We start from the raw sequence: 23,217 nt of genomic DNA on the forward strand, positions 1-23,217 counted from the left end.
ACATGTATGCATATGTATTTATTTGCCTTTGTTTAATGTTGTCGTAAAAACAAGTCAGTACTGTATATATATTTTATAAATGTAACCCGGGTAATATATAGAAATTTAAAACATAATCTAAGCAAGAAGATGTAATACAAAATTGCAAATTTAGCAGCCGCATAAGTCAACAAATAACATGTCGTAAACACCGTTGACACTGTAGTGCAAACACCACATATGCACAAGCATTCGCACCCACACTCATTTAAGATACCGCGCCTATCTTGCTAAGACTATACATTAACAAGAAAAGAAAAGAGGAAGGCAGAAGGAGATATATATATATATATATATCCTAGATGTAAACCTATCTATTTACATAATGCATCTTAACGCTAATGTAAATTAATTTTTATGCTTAAATTTTTAATGTTCCTCAAAAATTGTTAATAAATATCAGAGGCGCAACGTTCTTGGGCGGTATGAATAGAATCAATGTAGTCACGGTCATGTGTTCAATTGTTTATTGAAAATTACGAACATCGTCTCAAGCGCTTAGTTAAAACTTTGTTTTAAATATACTTTTCTTCCTATACCTTCAGATTAGCTTGTGATATATTCAGTCCCACGGCGTACAGAAATTGCTAAAATTTAGTAAAACAACAATGATTTTATTCTAATGATGAAACTGCCCAAATGTAGAATGTTTCAATGTCTACATAAAAAATTTTTGGCTGAGAACGACAGTTATAAGAATAAGGTGAAAGTATTAGGGAATGGTGCTGAAATTAGGTAACTCCATTTGAATACGGTTGCACAAGTATTCTAACAGAAAAGTGGAGATGCCCAAAGGGTGTTACAGCCAAATCGTCGGTTAATTCATATCGCATTATACGGAGTCCATGGTACGGAAACTCTGAAGTAATTCAATTCAGAAAAAGCATTCTGTACAAACCGCGCTGAAGTAAACATAGAATTAAGACAAACCAAATTATACAACATAGCAACGATGTTATTACACGTAGAATCAACGCAGATTGAATGAATTCGTACTGCGTTATGTGGAATCTCAGATATAAGTAATAAGAAGATAAGTGAAAAGGAAACAGCACTTCATTGTTCGCTCATTTTTACGGAACTCCAACGAATTGGGTGAATAGAATAGATCAGAGAAATACTCAACCGGATTCTTCGGCTCCTAAACACCCAAAGTGGTTAAAATCTTCTAAAGACGTCATAGCATCAATTTTGTGCGATGGGGAAGAAATTTATTTCTCGATTACCTGCGAACTACTAATACATTAAGAAGGTTACAGTCTTGAGTTTTTCGTCCAACTGGATCAAAAAAATAATAACGAGAAAAGCCCCAGTTCGCAGAAAAAAAGGCATCCTTTATAGTATATAATATATTAGTTTGGGGAAAAAGAAATCCATTATTTTTTCAGTAGATGGCTGCACTGATAAATTTCTCGTAAAGTATCGATCAAACAATTTCCGATACTGCACATTTACATACTGTACATTTCGCAGTAAAAAAAATTCTTTTGCTGTTTTTTGTTTGGTGTATTCAGTTGTGAGTTACAGCGTGTTAAAAATGGAAGTGAACAAAGAGAAAATTCGGTACATTTTACAGTTTTTCTTTGACAAAGGCGAAAATGCAAGCCAGGCGGCTAAAATTGTGAATGGTGTTTATGGTTCCGATACTGTAACAGCCAATTATACGCAATTTTGGTTTCGTAGATTCCGTTCAGGAATTTTTGATGTTAAAGATGCCCCTCGCACAGGTAGGCCGGTCGTCGAAAATGTCGATAAAATCGGAGAAATGATTGAAGTTGACCGGCATGTTAGCAGTCGTACCATCACCCAGGAGCTAAAAATCGACAATAAAACAGTTTTAAACCATTTACACACAGCTGGATTCAAAAAGAAGTTCGATGTTTGGGTGCCACACCAATTAACCAAAAAAAAACATGATGGATCGATTTTCCATCTGCGAAGCCTTGGCCAAACGGAATGAGATAGACCCATTTCTTAAACGGATGGTGACTGGAGATGAGAAATGGATCACATACGATAACCCTGTGCGAAAACGATCGTGGTCAAAGAGCGGTGAAGCACCTCAAACGGTGGTCAAACCAGGACTAACGGCCAGGAAGGTTTTGCTATGCGTTTGGTGTGACTGGAAGGGGATTTTTTATTACCAGTTGCTTCCATATGGCCAAACGCTAAATTCTGATCTCTACTGTCAACAACTGGACCGTTTGAAGATAGCGATTGTCCAGAAACGGGAGCTTGGTTGGGAAGTTTTAATGCATCCGCCATACAGTCCGGACTTGGCATCAAGCGATTATCATCTTTTTCTTGTATTGCAAAATTTCTTTAATGATAAAAAATCGGAATCTAGGGAGGATTGTGAAAATCGACTAATAGAGTTTTTTGCAAATAGAGAGCAGGACTTCTATGAGAGAGGCATTTTGAAGTTACCTTTAAAATGGCAACAAATCATACAACAAAACGGTGCATATTTGACCCAAATCGGACAATCCGAAGCATGTTAAATAAAGTCCTGAAGTTCATATAAAAATAATGGATTTCTTTTTCCCCAAACTAATATATAATATAATAGCTCACAATGGTTTTTTGGCAAGGACAAACTTGAAAAAATTAATATACGAAATGTTCGAAATGTTATTCGGCCTAGCTTGCTCTCATTTTCATTTGTTACCAAACCTTAAAAGTAAATGTTTTTCAATAAACGATGAACAGTATTTTTACCACTTTTCGGATGATTAGTTGAGAGAGTAATGAAATTGGTGAATTTTACAAACAGTCGAAATATAAAAGTAAGTTCAATCAAATCGTTATATTTTTTCATTGTATTGTAACTTTTTGAAGCCAACAAGACTTATATATTCTTGGTCACCTTAAAACTCGGCGCCAATTGTGCAAGTCCGTTCAGCGTTGATTGCAGTTAGAACGGCACAACAATAAAACAAAAAGAAACCATAAGTTATTTTCTTTTCCTGTACATTATGTACAAGGCTCAATTAATTTGCTCTTGCGCCCACCTTTCATAAAATGTATCCACACGTATACATACGTCTATTTAGTATAATGGGAGTATCGACCGTAACCACCCATAATTTTCCTGTTTGTTTTTATTCATGAAATAAAAATATACGTTTAACTTGACAATAAAAGTTTATAGCATATAAATAGATTCACTTGAATATATTATTGTGTATATAAAAGATCTCTATAAGATTTCAACGGTATGAACTTTTTGTAGTTTAACTCAATAATTCGCTTATGCTTGCAGCGAATTATGGATTCGGCCGAACAAGCTGCTCTCTCCGAATTGGAAACTCAAGGCTCGCATTCGGCTACAGCAAGCAACCAGCATTACGATGCTCGCCGTATCAATGAATACAATGCTGACGGCAAACTAGCTGATGGTGCTCGTCACATGGATATACGATTCATGCGCCGTTTCGAACGACTGCCCGTTAATCTCAGTCTAAGTTCGATTCTTGTTCCAACTAGTGTCTCGTTGAACGAGGATGACGTTAAGGCAGCTTTGCAATGGAGTTCACATTTAGATCCGTTATTTCAGAACAACTTGGAACGAGATCCGGCATTGTCGTGGCAGTATTTTGGTTCAACAACGGGATTTTTGCGCCGATTTCCGGGTACAGCTTGGCCACCAGAAGGTTCAAAAGGCAGCAAACAGATACATGACTTTCGAACACATAATTGGTTTGTTCAGGCAGCTTCTTCACCGAAAGATATTGTAATTTAAATGTTATAAATAACATAATTTATTAATTATTGTAGACGTTCTTACCATTTACAGATGATTTTATTGGATTCTTCATCGAGTATGTCAGAAAAATCATTTGTGTTAGCGCTTGAGACGGCGTTTAACATACTCGACACCCTGGGTGAAAACGATTATGTAAATTTAATTACTTTTTCGGATATGGTGAAAACACCAGTACCATGTTTTAAGGATCGTATGGTCAGAGCTACGCCGGACAATGTCCACGAAATTAAGTCGGCTGTGAAGGCAGTAAGACTAGAAAATACTGCTAACTTTACTGCTGGTCTGGAGTATGCCTTTAGTTTGTTGCATAAGGTTTGATAAGGATTTGAAATTTTTTTTTCCGCAAATTTTAAATCTTATATCTTCTTTCAGTACAATCAGTCAGGCGAGGGAAGTCAATGCAATCAGGCTATTATGTTAATCACTGAAAGTTCCTCAGAATCTCACAAAGAGATTATAAAACAGTACAATTGGCCTCATATGCCTGTGAGAATTTTTACTTATTTAATTGGATCAGATTCAGGAAGTCGTAACAACCTCCATGAAATGGCTTGTTCCAATAAAGGTTTTTTTGTTCAGATCAATGACATAAGCGATGCCCGACGTAAAGTGATAGATTACGCTTTAGTAATGGCACGTCCAATGATTATGTATCAAGCTGATCATCCGATTCACTGGAGTCCGGTTTTTACGGCCGGCAAATCAGGAGGCTTGGCACGTGATTCCGAATATCAACGCCGTTTGGTAACGACAGTTTCAACTCCGGTCTTCGATAGACGGAACCATTCGATTCGTGTAGCCAATTTATTAGGAGTAGTTGGCACCGACGTACCCGTTGAGGAAATACAAAAAATGATACCACAACACAAGCTAGGACCGAATGGATATTCGTTTATCGTTGATAACAATGGTCGAGTGCTCTACCATCCCGACTTACGTCCGCTAAATGATGGTAATCAGTATATTGATCAACTGCGGCCTAAATATACTTCGGTCGATATAACGGAGTTGGAACTGCCGGAAACAGAAATTGGCAACGATCATGAAATTGTGGAAATGAATAAAAATCTATTATATGACGTGAGTTTATGGTGAAAGCAGAAAAATATAGTATCATAATATCAATATTTTTCTTTACGTTTATTATTCCATGCAGATGCGTAGTGATATGATCATACCTAAGGAGGGGGAAACAGAGTTTACTATTTTGCAACATTTTGATGATATGAAAAGAGTAAATGCGAAAACACAGAGGTAAACGTTGAATAAGGAAAATCCCAGCTTATACTAAAGTGGTTTGTGTTTGTTTAGATACTTCTACGGTCCTATTGAGGACACGCCCTTTACGCTTGCTGTTGTACTCCCTGAAAAATATGGCAGCCATGAACTTGTTTCCCAACAGGAGATACGACATTCCAGAAAAAATGGTATGTATGTTTGTTAACGACTTTTCCATCGCAATTAAATTCATTTTAATTTGTTTCCTTCAGTCACGGAATATTTTAAGGGAGACAATTGGCGAGTACATCCAGATTGGGTGTACTGTGAATACAACAGCGTCAGCGATTTGGAAAAAGAGCGCGAAAACTCAGGGGAGTATACACCACGGGATCAGGAACCCAGTTTCGGTTCATCCGAAGAGCAGGTGTTGCATTTCTTGGCACGAGCCGGAAGACCCGGCTGGAAGTGGATGTCGGTAAGAGCTCCGTTTCATCGGTCATCTTACAAATTTACATCATATATACTTCACTTAAGGTACGACCGAAACCACCACAGCCACATCACAATATACACAGTGCAACGCCTGTGGGTCATTTCGGTCAACATGTAAATGTACAAGGTTCTCGTAAAGCTGAGCCTTATTTTTGCGATCGAACCTTGATACAAAGTCTTGTGCGTGATGCAATGGTTACCGATGGCTTAGATCGCAACTCAACGGTTTCTCCAAACGGTAAAGAAGACAAGCAGTAAGTGTCTCTTAGGAGTAAGATTTTTATATGATTTCTTTCATTAACCGTTCTTTCTAAAAAAACAGCACAAGTTGTTTTGTATACTATATAATAAAGCACCCTATTTTCTCTTTGTATTTTCCTCACCTTTAATTTTTCTATTCTTTTTTTTTAATATTCGCACAATTTTTAAATTTGTTTTTATTACTTCTTCTTTTTAAATATCTTACTAATCATTAAATATTATATAATATGTATAATTGTTATATTAAAACCTATTTAATTAACTAGTCCTATTGCCACTTTATTGGCAATATTGAAAAGGTAATTTTTACAATCATGTGCTTTATAGTTAGTATTCCCACAATACAGTGTTAAGTAAAATTGAAACAAGTTAGTTAAAACCAAGAAGATTAATCAGCACATAATAAATCATCAAAAAATGAATCCATGAGATTGTGAACAATAGCTTCATTTGTGTCCATTTACAATCCGCACTCTATTTGACAAAATCAAATTGCATAACCTCATAATTAATTATGTTAAATCTCGCAAAAAAATGGTTGCGATTGCCAGAAAACCGTGTCGAGTGAACATTCCCTCCCCTTTCGTTAACTGTGAAGAAGATAATTTTGGAAAGCAGACAAACAATATATCATCAGTGTATTGGCGTAGAATTTTAAATTGCATTATTTAATTCAATTTAGTTGCATTTGGATTTGCTTTGTGCCTATTAGTAAAAAGCCAGAAAGGATTTTCGAAAGATGGGTTTGATAAAAATGTTGTTAATACACTGCACTAGAAATTTCCTGTGCAGGCTGCTTTGCAAGAGAAAAGTATATGCTATGTTGTGAAAGGTAAAAAGACCGATTTGTCGAAGAACACTATTGCATATATTGGTTAATTTACAGAAAGCCTAATTTCAGTTTAACACCTAAACTAACTTTGTTAATCAGTGGAACAGCTGTCATAAAATTGTACACTGTAGGAACTAGAGTCTCGGAGATTGGGTTGGAACTTCAACGATGTGTGACCTGCCGGAAAGTTACCAGTTAATGGTAATCGGCATCAAGAGCTAAGAATTTAATTTAACAAAGTACTATGTAAAACGAAGTTACTCCAAGGGATTCAATCATTCAAACCACAACGCGTACCACTTGTTGGAAAATTACAAAAATTGTGCAAAGGTAAAATTTTGTTATGGTTGCCGAAAATATGGGTATATTTACGCAAATTGTTGAAGAAAAAGTAAAAGCTCTGACCAGAAAGAGTAAACAAGACTATGTTTTGCTAATTCTCAACTGTAATTTCTACTGTAACACAATCGGTTTTTGAGTTTGGAGAGTCAACGCATATACTTAAAGAGAAAGCAATATCATCGTCTTGAAACAGCGGCGGCGGTCAACTCTACAATGGATGAAAACCGCGTATCATCAAACGTGCTTACCATCATTTTTATTTGAAATTGGAACTATTTCCAAGCGAGATCTCATCAACGGTATGCTAAAATAGTACAAACTCGGTCTTAAAGGCAGAAGCATCATAAGCAAATATTAAGCTTGATGTAATGGAGCACAATACCTGTTACATTTCGTAGTTCTTTTATCTTTTTCTTTTGTCAAATATTAATTTGCAAATAAATTTAACAAGTTCAAAAATGTGTAGAGTAGAGAATGCCCACAAAATCCTTGCACAAAATCCCAATACACAAATAAACATCTGCAAAGTACACTTAAATCGTCATAATTGTCAACATAATTATTTAGCTTTAGCAAAATTAGCTAGAGCTACAATGTTTACATTGGCGTAAAAACCGACCAGAGTCTAAGTGGCCCACATAGAAATTTATGGAAAAAGGCAATGAAAAAAGAGTATTAGGCGTCTGTCGACCGTGGTTTTGGAATATATACAAACTGCCTGAAAGGAAGATATTAATAACATTCGAATGGTGCTCAAAAGATTCAAGTGAAAAACTTAATAGATTTGAGACATATTCTGTCTTAAAAAAGGAATCGGCTACGAGGAAACGTTATCACCATTAATATAGCATTTTTCAACAATGTTTCTACTGTCAATATCTGTAAACATTATCTTGTTATATGTGAGATGAAGTTTGTAACAGAATTTCTATAAAGCGATATGAAGCATGAAATATAAGATTTTAACAGGAAACCAAGTGTAGAAAGCTTAAACAATTTCTAAATAAATTGTAAAGTGAATGCTGCCATCAAAAGTTTAGTAAAAGTTAAACATTACCATATAGAAGGAAGCAAGACGGTGTACAAAGAAATGTTATACATGTGGATCACATATCGATTTGCGAAAATAAAACAACATTGTAGCACAAACAGAAATATAGTTTAAAATGCAAGATGTGGGAGCTGCACATTTTATTTTGAGGAAATAAACTGTAAGAGACAATAGTAACGGAAATCTATGAATAGGTGAAAGTGCCTATCTAGTAGATATTCTAAATAAGTTCAACACGTTAGCTGCAAAATTGCCAGTACACTACTTGATGTCAATCTAATCCTCTTTTGAACTTACGTCCCGTAATGCATAAAAAGTCCAATAAATGAGGAATGTAGCAGGTTGATGACAAGCGATAGTCCACTAGACATATCTGCATTTAACAAGAATTGCGGAAACCTTCATTGTGGATTGGATGTTTGGAGAATAGTTATAGATAAGAATATAAGAATAGAGTTATAAGCTCTACTAATGTGAACTGGACTGATAATGAGTAAGTAATCGTAAGTCTACAAAAGAATATATATATTTACTCCAAACTTCTGTGACTCGTCGTCGCCTTTGTTTGAAATTACTGCACATTTAAGGAGGGATTCGATTCTTTTGGATTCTATACATGAGCGGAATTACGCGAATTTCGTTGTCATCATGTGAAGCGTAAGTTTGATCTGTTTGCGGCTGGCTTGGCAACCGCAGTTTTTATGCAAAGACGTTGATATCGAAATAATTTCGGTATTAGTTGGCTGAACGGAAGCAATTGGAAATTGCTTGTCTTCATTGTCTTCGACAACTTAAGATTTGTTGTAAATTTGTCACTTTATAGTTGCAAATTTTTGTACTTCTTGGAAACTAATTCTCGTTATGGCTGCCTGGCCAGTCTGAAAAAGCGGTGGTTTTGACGCCACCTTCATTCGGGTATGTATTGTAATGAACATAGGCATGCGTATTTTTGGATCACTTAAAGCCGAGGTAAATTTTCGCACAAACCTGGCGGACAAGTCATGCCTGGCATTCTCTAGCTTGTCGAAGAGCGGGGAGAGGCAGGGAGAGTCACGCCGTCTGTCTCAAGGCGGCCTGATCTTTCAAAGAAAGTGTGCTGCACTACCCGACTATCTAATCCAGCTACCTGTTTCGTGAGCGGCGATGTTAATATTGTTTCATCGCTGCTTTGCCCCCCATACCTATGAATGTCTATATGAGCTCTTCTATTTTTCAATCTTGCCAGGTTCTTTAGTGATCACGCAAATTCCTAGGTTCATATTTTTTTTCGCAATATATCAGAACCATGATTTTTTTGTACATAAATTTGCATTTTCCCCCCTAACAAGGTCAATCGTGCGGCGATGTAATACACTGATTCAAGACGAGGTCATGGCATACAGTATCCTAGATGTCTTTTGCAACCGTACGATCCTTTATACTGTCCAATTCATAACAACATTAACCTATTTTCTAGCGAACGTGAGCCTTAACGAAGACAACAACAACTAGTTTATTGCAATGCTTTGTTTCGAAAACAGATTGGGTAGATTGTATCTCGTGTCATTACATTGAAACTGTTTTCCCATTGCTAGTAGTGCATTCTTTCGAATTATCCCGATGACATCCTGTCTGCTAAAAGTAACGCTTCTATTGTCTAACGATTCTGATGAAGGAAGAAGTTCATATGTAGTCCCATAGGTGATCATTTTTTTTACCGAAAACTAAGTAATATGAAGAAACTGCAACCGAAAATAAATGCTGGAGCGTAAAGCTCAAGCAAATTTCCTTAGAAAATCATCATAACTTTTTTTGTCTCTGGCGAATGAAAGAAATTAAAAATTGGGCGATAGAGCACTTAGGTAACAGATTATTCAACTTTTTTCTGAATATTCTCTGTAATAATAAACTAATTTTGCAAGTATTTGATGAGTAAAACATTTAAACTCCAAAGACGAGCGTAACATTCATCTTAGAAAGAGCTTATGTTTGAATTAAACTTAATTTTAAAACGGTTAGGAAGGTAGGTTTCCTTTTTTCATAGTAATAACAAAATTAAGTGAAAGAAATACACTGGTCGAAATTGAAATTAAACGAAACTCCCTTTAATATTTGTAAAACTTACGGTTTAAACCAAGTTCCTTATTCTAATTTGTGAAAATTCTGCTCTCTCTATTCGAGTATAAAAAATCTTAAAACTCAGAAATGGCTGTTCGTAACGGAAAAAGACAAATTTGTTACTAATCCATTAGGTTTAAAGGGAATTCACGTCACCCACTACTTAATTATTAAGCTGGGAAGATTTCCAAAAGAAAACTAAAACTTAACGCCAGCGCGTTTTGTTTGTTGTACGGTCATGTAAAAAATATCAAGTGATATCACCAAAAAAGCTAAAATAAAATAACGTCGAAACGCCTAAATTTAGTTTGTGGTTTCGTGACACACTAATATATTATTCAACATGTCTAGCGATTAAGCCATAAGTACTTTTATTTGTTTGCAAAAGTCGACTTAACTCACAGTGAAGCTCCAGGAAGGATACAATCATTTCAACATTTTTCTGATATTTCGATGTCTCTTTTATACCAATCACCGAAGGTTGGTGGTCATTTGCAGTGAAGAAGGCCACATCAGAGACCCCACAACAAATGTATATTCTTGATCACCATCAAATTCTGAATCGATAGAAGCGTATCCGGTTATTTGTCCGTTTGTGTAATGTCCATTGTAAACATTCTCCTGGCCGCAAAAATTAGGTTAACCCCTTCGAATTTGCAAACACATTGGAAGTTCTCGCATGCAAGTTGGCACTATTATCAGCGAGTAAATAAACTGGGTTCGTTTTAACATACAGGAGCTCATTAATGAAAAGGCAGAGCCAGAAGAGAAAAACCGAGGTTTGCGATATTATTGGATTTAAGGAAAATTTATTGGAAGTAAATATGTCGTTAAAAAATCTTAATGAATCTTTTATAACAATATGGTCCGAAATTTTGATCAATACCAAACATAATTGGAGAAAAAAGTATTATGCTAGACAGAGTTGAATGCTTTGGGGACATCTAGACCACGATTTCGTTTTTGGCGAAGAGAAACTTAATTCAGTTCCCATATTCTGCTTGCCAATCTCTACACGTGCCAATCTCTTGGTGCCGAAATAAAGTATGTTGTTAATGGAGAGTTCATCTTCGTCCGTAGAAAACTAACAATTGTGAAAAGCGGGTAAAAATTTCATGAACCCAGAAATGTCGAAATATTGTTGCCGTTGAATTTCGAATATAAACGAGTGAATTAGTTGGTATTATTACATTGCAGTTTCCACATTTCAGCTATACTGACTTTTATCTGTATATTCCATCCAATATTGTGGCTAAACTGCTCTTCAATGCAAAGCAATTTATTTTAGATCTAAAAAATATGCTCTTTATTGGAAAATGAAAAACAGATTACTAAGAAAGGCTTACATGTCATTGTTTGGTGCTAAAATAGTATGATTGTACAACTTTAACACAACAGCATTTTAAATTTCCGTATAAATTAAAATTCTAACTCGAAATTTTCCAAAACTTTTAGACAAGGATATCAAAAGTTTATTGTAACGACTTCATTCGTGGCCACGCGTTCAGGTCTGCTGCGTTGGATTGATCACATCAAAAAGCCTGATGACTCACCAGAACCGTGAGTAGATTGTCCACCTAGCAATTACCAAAATTAAAAGCCTAACTAAGTATGGTGTTAATGGCTTGCAGACATTTTAGCGAAGAGAATGTTCGAGCTATAGATATGTCATGGTATAAGCGAGCAATTGACCAGCATACGGTGGAACAAGATAGTTTCGTATATAGTGTACCGTTCGGTTCGGGCTATAATTCGAAGACAAATTCCACCTTAGTTACAGCCTCACATGCTATATTCATCGAACATCGCGGTCATAAAGCTCCAGCGGCTGTAGTAGGTTTACAATTTCAACATGATTCGTTGGCTAAACATTTTATAAATGTAACCTCGACCGTAAGTTTCCAACATTTTTTTCTCTAGATGTACAGAAGCAAATACAAGTTAGACATGTTTTTTCCTAGTGCACTGGCAACACCGGCTGCAAACGTTCTTGTGCTTCTGATAATTTAGATTGTTATGTTTTGGATAATAGTGGCTTTGTGATTATCTCTGAAGAGCCCGAACACACAGGCAAATTTTTTGGTCAAATCGACGGCACCATAATGGATTCTTTGGTGCAAGACCGTATCTACAAACGTGTAACGGTTAACGATTACCAGGGCATATGTTCAAATGCCGATAATCCATACGCAGCCACTGGGGATATAATAAAGCCTTATCGTGACATATCTTGGTTATACAACTACGTCGTACATGTAAGTGCAGCCTGGTTAGGTATGCTGCCATTGCCATTGCCATTGCGAGCGTGGCCCCAAGATGACTACACGTACAATGAAGACTTTGAAGAACCCACCTATCCAGATGATTATGAGCCATTCGAAGAAGACTATAATTCGCCGGCAGACGATGAATTGGAAGAATTCTTCACCACGACAGATGTCGTAAGTTTGCTACTGAACTTAACAATTTTTATATTATTCTTAATTCCTGACTTTATATTCTTCTTTTAGGAATATACAACACCAACACCAAAGCAACATAAACCGTATGTCGGTCCTAGAATGAGTCCTGATCCTCATAATGCCCGACGTTGCGACTTACGTACCGACTTATATATGCTGCAGCCAGAAAGATTAAACCAAGGTGGTCAAAATAATCCCCTAAAGGTGAGCAAACCTTTTAGACGGAAAAATGGGAGAGTTTAAATATCCTAATATTATTTATTTTCTACATTTTTAGGGGAAGTTAACAAATTGCCATGTGTCAGGATGTGAACGTCCATTTAGTGTTCAGAAAATACCCCATAGTAACCTTATACTTCTTGTTGTGGATACGTTATGCCCTTGCGGCTCCAAACAATTAGACATTGACCCAATAGAGGAGTTGGGTATAGTGGGTAAGTTTGGCAAGATACTTTAGAGTTTTCCAAAATTTTTTTTCTGAAGTTTTTAGTTGGTTTACCTATCAATGCTCCTTTATAGTAGTAAGTAATATCTTATAACATTCGTTAGTATTTTCTTATAACATTCCATGCATTCATTTCATTCTTTATACGTCTGTAAATCAAAAATCGTAATGATTCCTTTGGATGCAAAATGTTTTCAACAAAAAAATCTTCTAATTATATACACTTATTTAAAAGTATTTCCGTAAGTAAAAAATACTTTTCTAAATTTTATTATGTATTACAGGAGCCTGTAGCACCCGCCGTCAATCGCAAGAAACGCAGAAGCGAAGACGACCCAAGAAATGTATCAATTATCATCCGGAAGAAATCGAAATTCAGCAATGTGGACGAGGTGCCCATCCTTTCCAGAATCCTTCATCAGTCTTATTAATTCATGTCGTAATGATTTTAGTTACAACTCTGTTAACAAACGCGTGATGCTAAGCAAATTAAAGTAATAGGGCCATGATTGAGAATCACTTAAAAACAATTCGTAACGTGCATACGCATAACCACCCAAATTAACATACATTCATGGGAATTCCTTCGTAACATTACACACCAATAGATAACAACGCAAACATAATATTGACAACAATAGTTATTACAAAATGAATGAGTGAATGAATGATTGAATGAAAGTTAAATTGCGGATTATTGTATGTATGCATCGTGTATACGTTCCGAGCAAATACCATAACTGTTTTATGATTGTAATTGATTAACGAAGTGTAAATCCATGAATGATTGATTAAATGTGAGACTGAGTGTGGAATTTTTTTTTTTTATTTTGTTTGTTTCATTTACGTTTCTTTTGACGATCATAGACTTTGGATAAGTGCAACAACAATGAGAATTTATTGTATTGAAAAATAAATAACGAAAAGAAATTTGTTAAATAAAATACAAGAGATTTTTTAAGGCAACTCTGATTTGCAACAAAACTAAAGAATAACAATAATGAGCCATTAAAAAACGAGTATTTAAGTGTACCTATTACCAAAAGCAACCATTTTATAATAGCTTAAGGAAAGAAAGAAAAAGTGGAAAGTAAAACAAGTAGAGCGAAGCGAGAAAAATTAGTTAGTGTTAGTATAGATTATTGAGACGATTAGTTAACGAAAAATTTGAAAAAGTAATCCTAAATTAAATTACGTTATATAGAAAACGAGATTTCCTTTTTACGTTTCTTTAAGAAACAAAAGCGAAAGCAAAACTAAAAAAACAACAAATTATTTTTGTTAATTTTTTTTCTGTGCATTTCTAGGCAATAAACTTATTACTAGCAAATTGATGATGATGATCAGGTCGGATCTTCTTAATTAGCTTATACTTATGCTTGGTTTAGGTAGAAAAAATTTTCAAGACAGAATTATTACTAACGACTACCAAATCGAATAGATATTGGCGAAAACTGTCTTAATTTAATTATGAAAGTGGAGTAAGTAAAAAACATGAAAATTAATTAAATACAAAAGAACAGAAAGTTAAACATAAACTCAATTGTTGGTAAATATTATTTGTTAATACAAGGTCAGTGTATGTATGTATATGTATTTGTAAATGTAATAAGGAATAAGCGTTTTCTATTAAGTGTGTATATACATATTTTATCGTTTAATACAAAAGCGCATACACATCACATCCGCAAATAATAAACAAGAAAGAGAAACAGACGGATTATCAAGCGGTTGAATCATGAATAAACATAAATAAACAAAAACATAACACAGTTAAGGCAAAGTCAACATGTTTGAAGAGAGATAAAAAGCAAAAGCTGTCAAAGTTTTGTTTGAAATAAACCGAATATTTGCGTTCCTTGCTTCCAAATGATTCAGAAAAATTGCAGGCCAGATTACCTCAATCATGAGCAGACTAAACTTTAACAAATACATGCGAGGATGCCACTCTTATTTCATATTAACACATATTTCATTTTAAGACCGAAAAGTAACTAAATTATATTGACGACTGCTTCCCAGATAAAGAACAAATTCCTTACTGGTTTCTGGTGAACCCAAGCGAACACAAAGAACGAGAATTGAACCATTTTGCGAAAACAGGAAATATTATGTCACGTTTGTTGTTTATGTCACGCCACAATAAGATATTCTTATTAGGGATATAAATAAACTTACGTGTATTTTTCGAATAAACTTCAATCTAATCAAAAAATATTTATTGCAAATCTTAATAATCGAATCTAAATATTTACCAGCATTATTTATAGTTTTTTGCCACTTATCGGGTAACTTGTAGATGGCCTTACGGTAAGAACTTCACGGTTTCGAGGCGTAATAGTCGTCGACTCTCACCGCTTTGAGCGAAAGTTCCTAACTTTTATTAAAATTGTCTCTTCAAGTTTGAGATATTGCAGATGTAACAGTTTCACTGGGTTCCAGAATTTCATAGTCCTTGATTTCTTTTCAATTCTTTTAAACGGAGCACAAGAACATTCCTTCTTTTCAAGGCTAACATTTTTTTGTACGAAATCCCGCAAATCACTTTCCAACTGTTTCATAGCTTGCTGGAAGCCAACTTAACTTTTGGCGTAGCCTAAGCTGAATTTTTCCCCATTTTAAAACAGAAAAACATCGAGTGCTTTAAACGCTGCTTGTTGACGTCTATCTACTCTCTGATATACACTGACGGATTACTTGCAAACAACTGAACCTTTTACCGCACAAGCGCCTACGTTGTGTATATCTGAAATTTCGAGAAATATGAACGCGTTATGTACGTTTTGCTAAGCTGCCAACTTCACTACACAGAATTTATTTGTTCATTTATCTTTTCATCATTCTATTTGTGATACTAAGAGTTTGTTGCGTACTTGGATAAACGGTACATTTCTCATTTCTTTGTAAAGAGGAAAGTGATCCAGTCCCTTCGATTTTTAAATATTGTGCTTAGTTTTATTGTTGAATTCAATTCAAATGTATTTGCAAGAAAAAGCCTTCAATGGCAATGAGCATGGCAACTGCCTAAACATCAACTTGTACACGAGTAACCTTCACCAAGCAACCATACCTCACGATTTTTTCAATATCTCTCCTCACACTTGTTATGAAATATAAAATAAAAGAAAAATCACTTTTATGTAAATAGTGTTGACTACTCAATTTAATAATAACACAAGATCAAAAAATTGAAAATAATATTAAAATTTCCTACCGATTATTTTACATAATTCTGTAACAAAAGAAATTCATTTCAACCAAAGTATTTAAATGACAGTTATTTTTACTAAATATCTATGCCTATAATGAATGTATTAACCATCAGATTTTGTTATAAAGTCGTAAGTGCACTGACTGGAAACGCGCACAAAATTTGCGAAAAACTTAAAAACAAAACACATTAGTTGTTTTTTATTCATTTTAATTTTATTGATGAGATAAAAACCTATACAATAACAAACAAATGTAGATTATACTGAAACAAAAAACGAAAAAAAAATATGTTATCAATTATAAAATCCTAAAATGATGAAACATAGAAAAACAAGAAGACTTATTGAATTCATATCAACAAAACTTGATTTTTTTTTAATTTTTAAAATACAAAAAATTTTATAAATGTCTATAAAAAATTTATATATATTGAAAAATGTTTTCCCCCGTTCTGAATTTTGACACATGATAGATATAAACTAAGAAGCAATTTCGAAATTATTGAAAAATATTACGTATTTTAATTATCACTCCAGTCTTAGACAAATTAAGCATTAAGCCGGTCCAAAAAGAATTACATTCCCAAACTTCCGAATTATATTTTTTTCAACGAACGAATTCTTATTCTACAGTTTTCAAACAATTTTTTAAAAGAACTAAAGATAGTTTTTAATGAAAATAAATCAGCCTAGTCCACCTTTGAAATGAGAAAGCAACGTTCCCAAAAAACTGTAAACCTACCGCAGAAGTGAATTATGCGAAACATAAACTTATTGGTTGCAAGAATATCTATTGCTCATATTGCGGTTCAATTAAAAGTTTGCTAATGTTTAACATCAATGAAAACATAGCTCCACGCTTTCATTTATGGTTACAAAAAAGTAAATGAGATAAAATTTATCCTCCACATTTTGGTTCATTAAACGTTATTGCTCTTCACATTCTACACTCCAAGCTCTCTTATTTGATACCCATATTAAAAGTAGTGTTAAGAAAAACGAACCTGCTACGTCGTGGTATCCACCATATTTATTTTAGCATTAACGCATTTTTAGGCATCATCTAATCATCTTCATACATACATATACTAAATACTTTTAAAGATTGTGTCTTGTTTAACTTATTGTTAATTAACAAAAAATCTCGAAAAAACTGAAAAAAGGAAAATTCAATCATTTATAACTTTGTATGGGCATAGCCGACTTTTTTTTTGCCAATAATAGTATAGTTTTCCGTAAAACAAATGTAGAAAATTTTAACCTCCTATCCTTCATAATTTGCGAGTAATGAATAAAACCCCAAAAAATTTTGCTTCATTTTTGCGATCTGGAGAGTGTCAACAACATGCAAACGGACAGACATGGCTTCATCCATTTAGAATTTCATGTTGACCATGAATATATATACTCTGAAGATTCTTTTTGGGCATTGTGAACATGACAAAATGAGTACATCCCCACTTTCCGGTGGTGGGTTTAAAAATCAATCTATCCACAGAAAGATTAGTACAGACGATAAATGGAAGCAACTTGAAAACAACAATGTTCGGCTAGAACATACAATATTTAGGAAATATTTCCGAATGTTGTTACGTAGAGATTCGTAAGGACCACTTGCATAGTCGGCAGAATAATGGGCCTGATCGGTTTACTAACGCGCCAACAGTTAACGGCTAAATAGTTGATATTTCATGTACGCTTCGTTGTATTTTTATGTATTTATGATTTTTTCGCTTCTTTTAGTTTCTGATGTTATTTAAATTATTCCCAGGAAACCTTGATTGCCGCGACTACGTTTTTTAGGAACTTACTCTTGAATTACAGTTTTTGATTGCAATTGAGGTTATTTTTGGTAAAAATGTACTACTATTCAAAGGGATTTAGGCATCTTTGTAGGACTGCAAGATTGGTAAGGAGCTTTTTATTATTTCACACTCAATCAGAAGGCGAAAGGATAACGCTAGTGATCTATGAAGTTGTTTAACTTATCCTAATTCTCGAATAATCGCTTCTTCTATGAATGAAATCGCCTAAGAATCAATCACATTTTATTGTGACAAAGTGATTTGAATTGACATATAAGCGATTGCTAAACGATGGTCTGCCTCTTCCATTGTCATCGTAACTAAGGTCGTGTTCATGCTGCCAGGAAAGCAAGTTAAATAAACGGTTATAATAAAAATAAGTACAAGTTCTGCTAAATTGTGTTACGATTGCATTTATACGAAAGTTTTAAACAAAATTTACAAAAAATGATAGTATCAAAAATCATCTAACATGAAGTTTACACGCAAAATGAATTGTTATGCGTTTATATTTACGTTTTTACGTATTGTTAATCAATCGGGACCATTCTCACGTCAATCGTTCAGGCGATGAGCCAAACGCGAACCTAATCTGTGCATAATTCACTTACAAGCGAATTGATTTTTTTATTTGTAAGATTTTCTCAAAGGATTGGTGTGGCTTCTCTCAAAAGACTCTCACTATTACAAAAAAAATTCTATGATCTACAGAAGGTCCTTACTGCTAAAATGTTTGAATAACTTTTAACACTATTAACTTATAATAATTTAAATAAAACAATTAGTTTGGCATTATAAGCAAAAAAATATGTTTTATTTGTAATTATTCAATGAAAAATCGAACGCGGAGAAAATGTTCCAAGAAGAGTAGTTTTATTTTCCAAACACAAGTAAAAAATCAATTGAAAATTGCAAACAATTTTAATAAATATTAAAATAAACATCACAAAATATCGTTTGCAAATCGTTTATCTTTTTCTTACAAAGTAATTTACATACAACGCCAAACCTAGAATACAAGGAAAAGGATATGTGCAATTTGGTTTTAAATTGTATAACACTTTAAATTAATTTTTTCTCTTTTAAAATATTCTCTTACTATCAATAAATTTCTTATGATTATAGTTAAAACTAAGGTTCTTCTGCTTTCCGACTCTGCTATAAAATTAACCTAAAAAGACGAAGCAAAAGTCAAAATTAAATTTATGTAAAAAAAACAAATAATTATATATATGTGTTTATAATATTAAACATCAACAACTAAATATAGATAAAATCCAGTTATTTGCATTAAGAACAAAAAAAGGAAAACAAATATATATAAAAAAAGAAAGAATCGTATATTTTCTGTGTCTTAAACTTGTATAAAAAAGAATGTCTTCCAATAAGTAATGTTTAAAACAACAAAAAACACACTTTTTACTACAAATTATCATCAGAATTATTAAACCAAACAAAAAGAAAAAACAAAAATTCAGAAAAGACAAGAAAGTTTTGCACGTAATTGTTTTAATGAAAGATCCCTAAAATATTTGAGAGAAACGATTTCTCAAAACAAAAAAAGAGTTCTGTGCATGGAAGGCATGACAACATAAATGTTTCCTCTAAAATTTATATAATATATCAGCCATATCAACACCTTAAAAATGTATGATATTCACTGAATTGGGATTGCGATACACACATTTCACACAATTATATCGATAACACTGACACGATTGAAATTGATATCGGATTGCGGCAAATCTTGCCTTCATCTATACTGGGATTAGACTATACATCTTTTGTGATTTCTTTTGCAATCTTCCGATCCATACATCAGAGAATGCATTAAGTAAGTAAATCAGTAGCTGGTGCGTGATTCCAAAATTGCTCATCTGAGAAACTCAAGCAGTGAACTCTCTATGAGTAAAATTGAAAATTTACCGTCTACCACTATTCCCAATACATATGAAAAAATCCAAAAATTTAAAAATATTTTGTCAATAATACACGATCCACAGAAGGGGTATAATCTGCGGAAAAAGGTAAAAATGAATTCCAAGTTTGAAGATCGAAGCCGTGGATTGCCTGCCCATAGATTTGCCATTGGATGCCATATTTGTTAGATCTTCCAATTTTGTTAGTTTCGTTATTGTTTAGGAACTTAATCATGTAAATAATATATAGAATTTACTGATGCTGGATGACGAAAAGTGTCCAGTAGTTAATTGTTATAAATTTTGCTCGAGCTGTTTAAACTTCAGTTGCAGTTATATAAATGAACGCGTGTGTAATTTTTGCCAAAATTTATTATTACGAAGAAAATCTTTAAAAAAATGACGAGTCAGCGAAAAACAGTTGTGCTTAATGCAAAAGTATTTTTCATTGTACATGTTGAAGTAAAGTTATTATATTAGGAGATAGTAACAACTTCCGATTACATGTCTCCAGTTATTTTGTTGTGCCTTTATACACAGAATTCTACACATTTCCATAATTCATACATACTTTGTTAACAAATTTTCATTAATATCAAAAATATAAAAGCAATCGTATTTTTATTCATACTTAACCGCGCTTAAGTTTAGGAAATAGTATAAATGTAACAATAATTCAACGACTTTGAAAATATAAAGCAATTTTTGATTATATTTACTTTAACGTAAGGAATAAGAGCAAACTTTTCTGCGGAAAGCGTAACTTTCTTTAGGTTGGTTCTATCGCGATGAGTTTTTATGACAAGTGTAACAGAAGGTTATCTCCCTGGGGTTTTCTTCGAGTATAAAAGTTCTTTTCCCGAAGCTTGGATGAGCTTGCATTTGTATCTTAGCGTTACCACATTTATGGAAGATCAGCTAAGAAATAAGAAAACTTAATTCCCCATTCATAAAATAGAAATATAATTACTTTGATGAAAAGATCAACTGATTTTCATTTAGTTTATAAATCTTATATTACTTAGAAACAACTTCTGCTGAAGTACTTATCGTAAAAGTCACAGAATCGTAAGTATTTATATTACATTTCTCCTCTGTTGACCGTTGGTCACAGAGGGATAAAATAATTTTCCTTGAAGTAATAAAAATCAAATAGTTTTTGCAAGCATTAAATTGTCCTTAAAACTTACGAGGACACTTTCGTCTTCATAAATTGTTGCTCGAGTCGTTTCCAACGCAATTGCAAAAGAATCTTAAATTATTAAACGTCTTCACTGAAAAGAGTTTTACGTTTATTATTTGATTTGTATATCTAGGTTTTAAATTATGTTTTCTATGACCATATCTACTATGTAAATGCACAGGGTATAGTAAGCCTCGCTGGACTAGCACTTATATTGATTGATCATCCTCGTTACCAAAAAAGCATGATGGCTCGAGGTAAATCGAGGTGGTGGAGGTAAATGCACGTCAATCGAGGGATGGTTAGTTAACGATAACTACAACTTTCGTCCGTAAATGAGGAAAAGGAAAGAGTTGTAGAAGTTATACAAAAAGTGCCTTTAGTGTTAAAGATTATGTTGATTAATTTCGATATTTGTTCATAATTAAAAATTTCTCCAAATTTCGATGTGGTATTAATGGAAGCTTGTGTAAATGTCATCGAATAAAAAATATATGGAACACTACATAAAACTCCTTATATTGTTGTTTAACTTTTATAGAACATTTTTCTTTTGTTTTCTTGTCTTTGGTATAGAATATTATTTTTTCGTTAATGTAAATAATACAAACTGAAGATATATCTTTCTATCATTACATTCTTAATTCAAAAAACTTGTATAAATATTATGTAGTAATTTTAAAAATCTTGAAATTATTTGCTTAGCGTTTTCTCCCTTATTTGTAGGATGTATATTACTAATTTTAAATTGAAACGCTATCTTTTAGAAAAAAACTTTGTTATTTAAGTATAAGTCGAAGTTTAAACAAATGAAAAAATATATGTGAATGAGGATTTCACTTACTGAGCACTAATGCGCGTTGGAGATCGAGGTTGGTCTCTCAGCAAGCGTACAATCCTACCAATAATTTGCAAATCGGAAACTCGAAAAATTTTTTCGACTACAGTGACTGTGTCGGTAGCACTCACACACTTACCCAAACCCAAATTGCAAGTTGAAATATACGGTAAACGGATAAACTTTATGATTGACTTCACTTGTGCACACCTATGGCCGTTTTCTCTCTTTTTTTTAAATAAAATATATACGCCCGCAGTTTCGCTCAGTAAAACTCAAAAAACTAAAGTGAAACTCAAATCGCAATATTAGTGGAAAACTTTGATAAATGGGTAAAAACATACGAGCAGAAAATTATTATAAAAAAGAAACCAAGAACTTATTAAAACGATTGAACAAACAATAAATTGTTAAGAAAGCAAAACTCCAACGCATTTCCAGCTACATTCATATCTTTCAATGTATGTAAAACGTTTATGTAATATTGTATGCTCCACCAAAAAAAAGGAAACAAGAACATTCATAAGAAATCATATACATCTCCAACTATAAATTTATAAATAACTAAACAAAAATCTCATCTAAAGCAAAAAAAGGAAAATAAAAATTAAATCTTTACCCACTTAAATCGAAAACTCGTTAACACAGGAATGAGACAACTATTGGACGAACGGACTTCAAAAAAAAAAACGCAAACATATCTAATTTACACACTTTCACAAGTGAACAGATTGCGAAGTTTTCCAAGATAAAGTATCGTAAATTTCATATTATTGGTATAATCAAAAAAAATTTTGCACCTAAACATTACTAAAATGATACATATACAGTACATAATTAATAAAATAAAAAACTTTCTGAATATTACTATTATTAAGAAATAATTATTAATTATTATTATTATTATTATTGATAATATACAATATTTATATATTAAATAAAATTCATTACATTTGCTAATTGAAAATCATTGATTAATTATTAAAAGGAAGTAAAATAAAAAGAACAAATCCAGAATATATATTCATTACTATAAAGAGGCAATGAGAAGTAATTCACTGATCCATTATTAACTGAAAAATAACTAAAATAATAAAAAGAAAAACAAAACAGAGCTGAATTTGTGTATTACGACGTTTAAATGATGGTTATTATAAAAGAAAAGAAGAAAAAAAATATTAAAAAAAGAATAAAAATAAAATCTTTAAAGTATATTGAAGTGCTTTTTTTCACATCAAATTAAAAAGTACTG

At 33.2% G+C, this 23,217-nt stretch overlaps 1 protein-coding gene across 3 annotated transcripts in view; it reads left to right on the forward strand.

Moving 5' to 3' along the window:
• Nucleotides 1-22,248, forward strand: part of LOC119642427 (voltage-dependent calcium channel subunit alpha-2/delta-3) — a 125,450-nt gene extending 103,202 nt beyond the window's left edge. Inside the window, exons 4-17 of one of the 3 annotated variants that reach the window (XM_038041592.1) lie at nucleotides 3,302-3,772; nucleotides 3,836-4,117; nucleotides 4,178-4,885; nucleotides 4,962-5,059; nucleotides 5,117-5,232; nucleotides 5,296-5,501; nucleotides 5,561-5,772; nucleotides 6,046-6,078; nucleotides 11,557-11,661; nucleotides 11,733-11,994; nucleotides 12,063-12,542; nucleotides 12,612-12,767; nucleotides 12,841-12,997; nucleotides 13,293-22,248. In XM_038041592.1, the coding sequence (XP_037897520.1) occupies nucleotides 3,302-3,772; nucleotides 3,836-4,117; nucleotides 4,178-4,885; nucleotides 4,962-5,059; nucleotides 5,117-5,232; nucleotides 5,296-5,501; nucleotides 5,561-5,772; nucleotides 6,046-6,078; nucleotides 11,557-11,661; nucleotides 11,733-11,994; nucleotides 12,063-12,542; nucleotides 12,612-12,767; nucleotides 12,841-12,997; nucleotides 13,293-13,486 (3,480 nt within the window). In that variant the 3' untranslated portion in view covers nucleotides 13,487-22,248. The remainder of the gene's footprint in view (nucleotides 1-3,301; nucleotides 3,773-3,835; nucleotides 4,118-4,177; nucleotides 4,886-4,961; nucleotides 5,060-5,116; nucleotides 5,233-5,295; nucleotides 5,502-5,560; nucleotides 5,773-6,045; nucleotides 6,079-11,556; nucleotides 11,662-11,732; nucleotides 11,995-12,062; nucleotides 12,543-12,611; nucleotides 12,768-12,840; nucleotides 12,998-13,292) is intronic. The other 2 variants (XM_038041591.1, XM_038041590.1) reach the window with 2 other exon arrangements.
• The last annotated feature ends 969 nt before the right edge of the window (nucleotides 22,249-23,217 follow it).

Source organism: Glossina fuscipes, unplaced genomic scaffold (genome assembly GCF_014805625.2).
Source record: "Glossina fuscipes isolate IAEA_lab_2018 unplaced genomic scaffold, Yale_Gfus_2 222, whole genome shotgun sequence".
In the NCBI taxonomy this organism is placed as follows: Eukaryota; Metazoa; Arthropoda; class Insecta; order Diptera; family Glossinidae; genus Glossina; species Glossina fuscipes.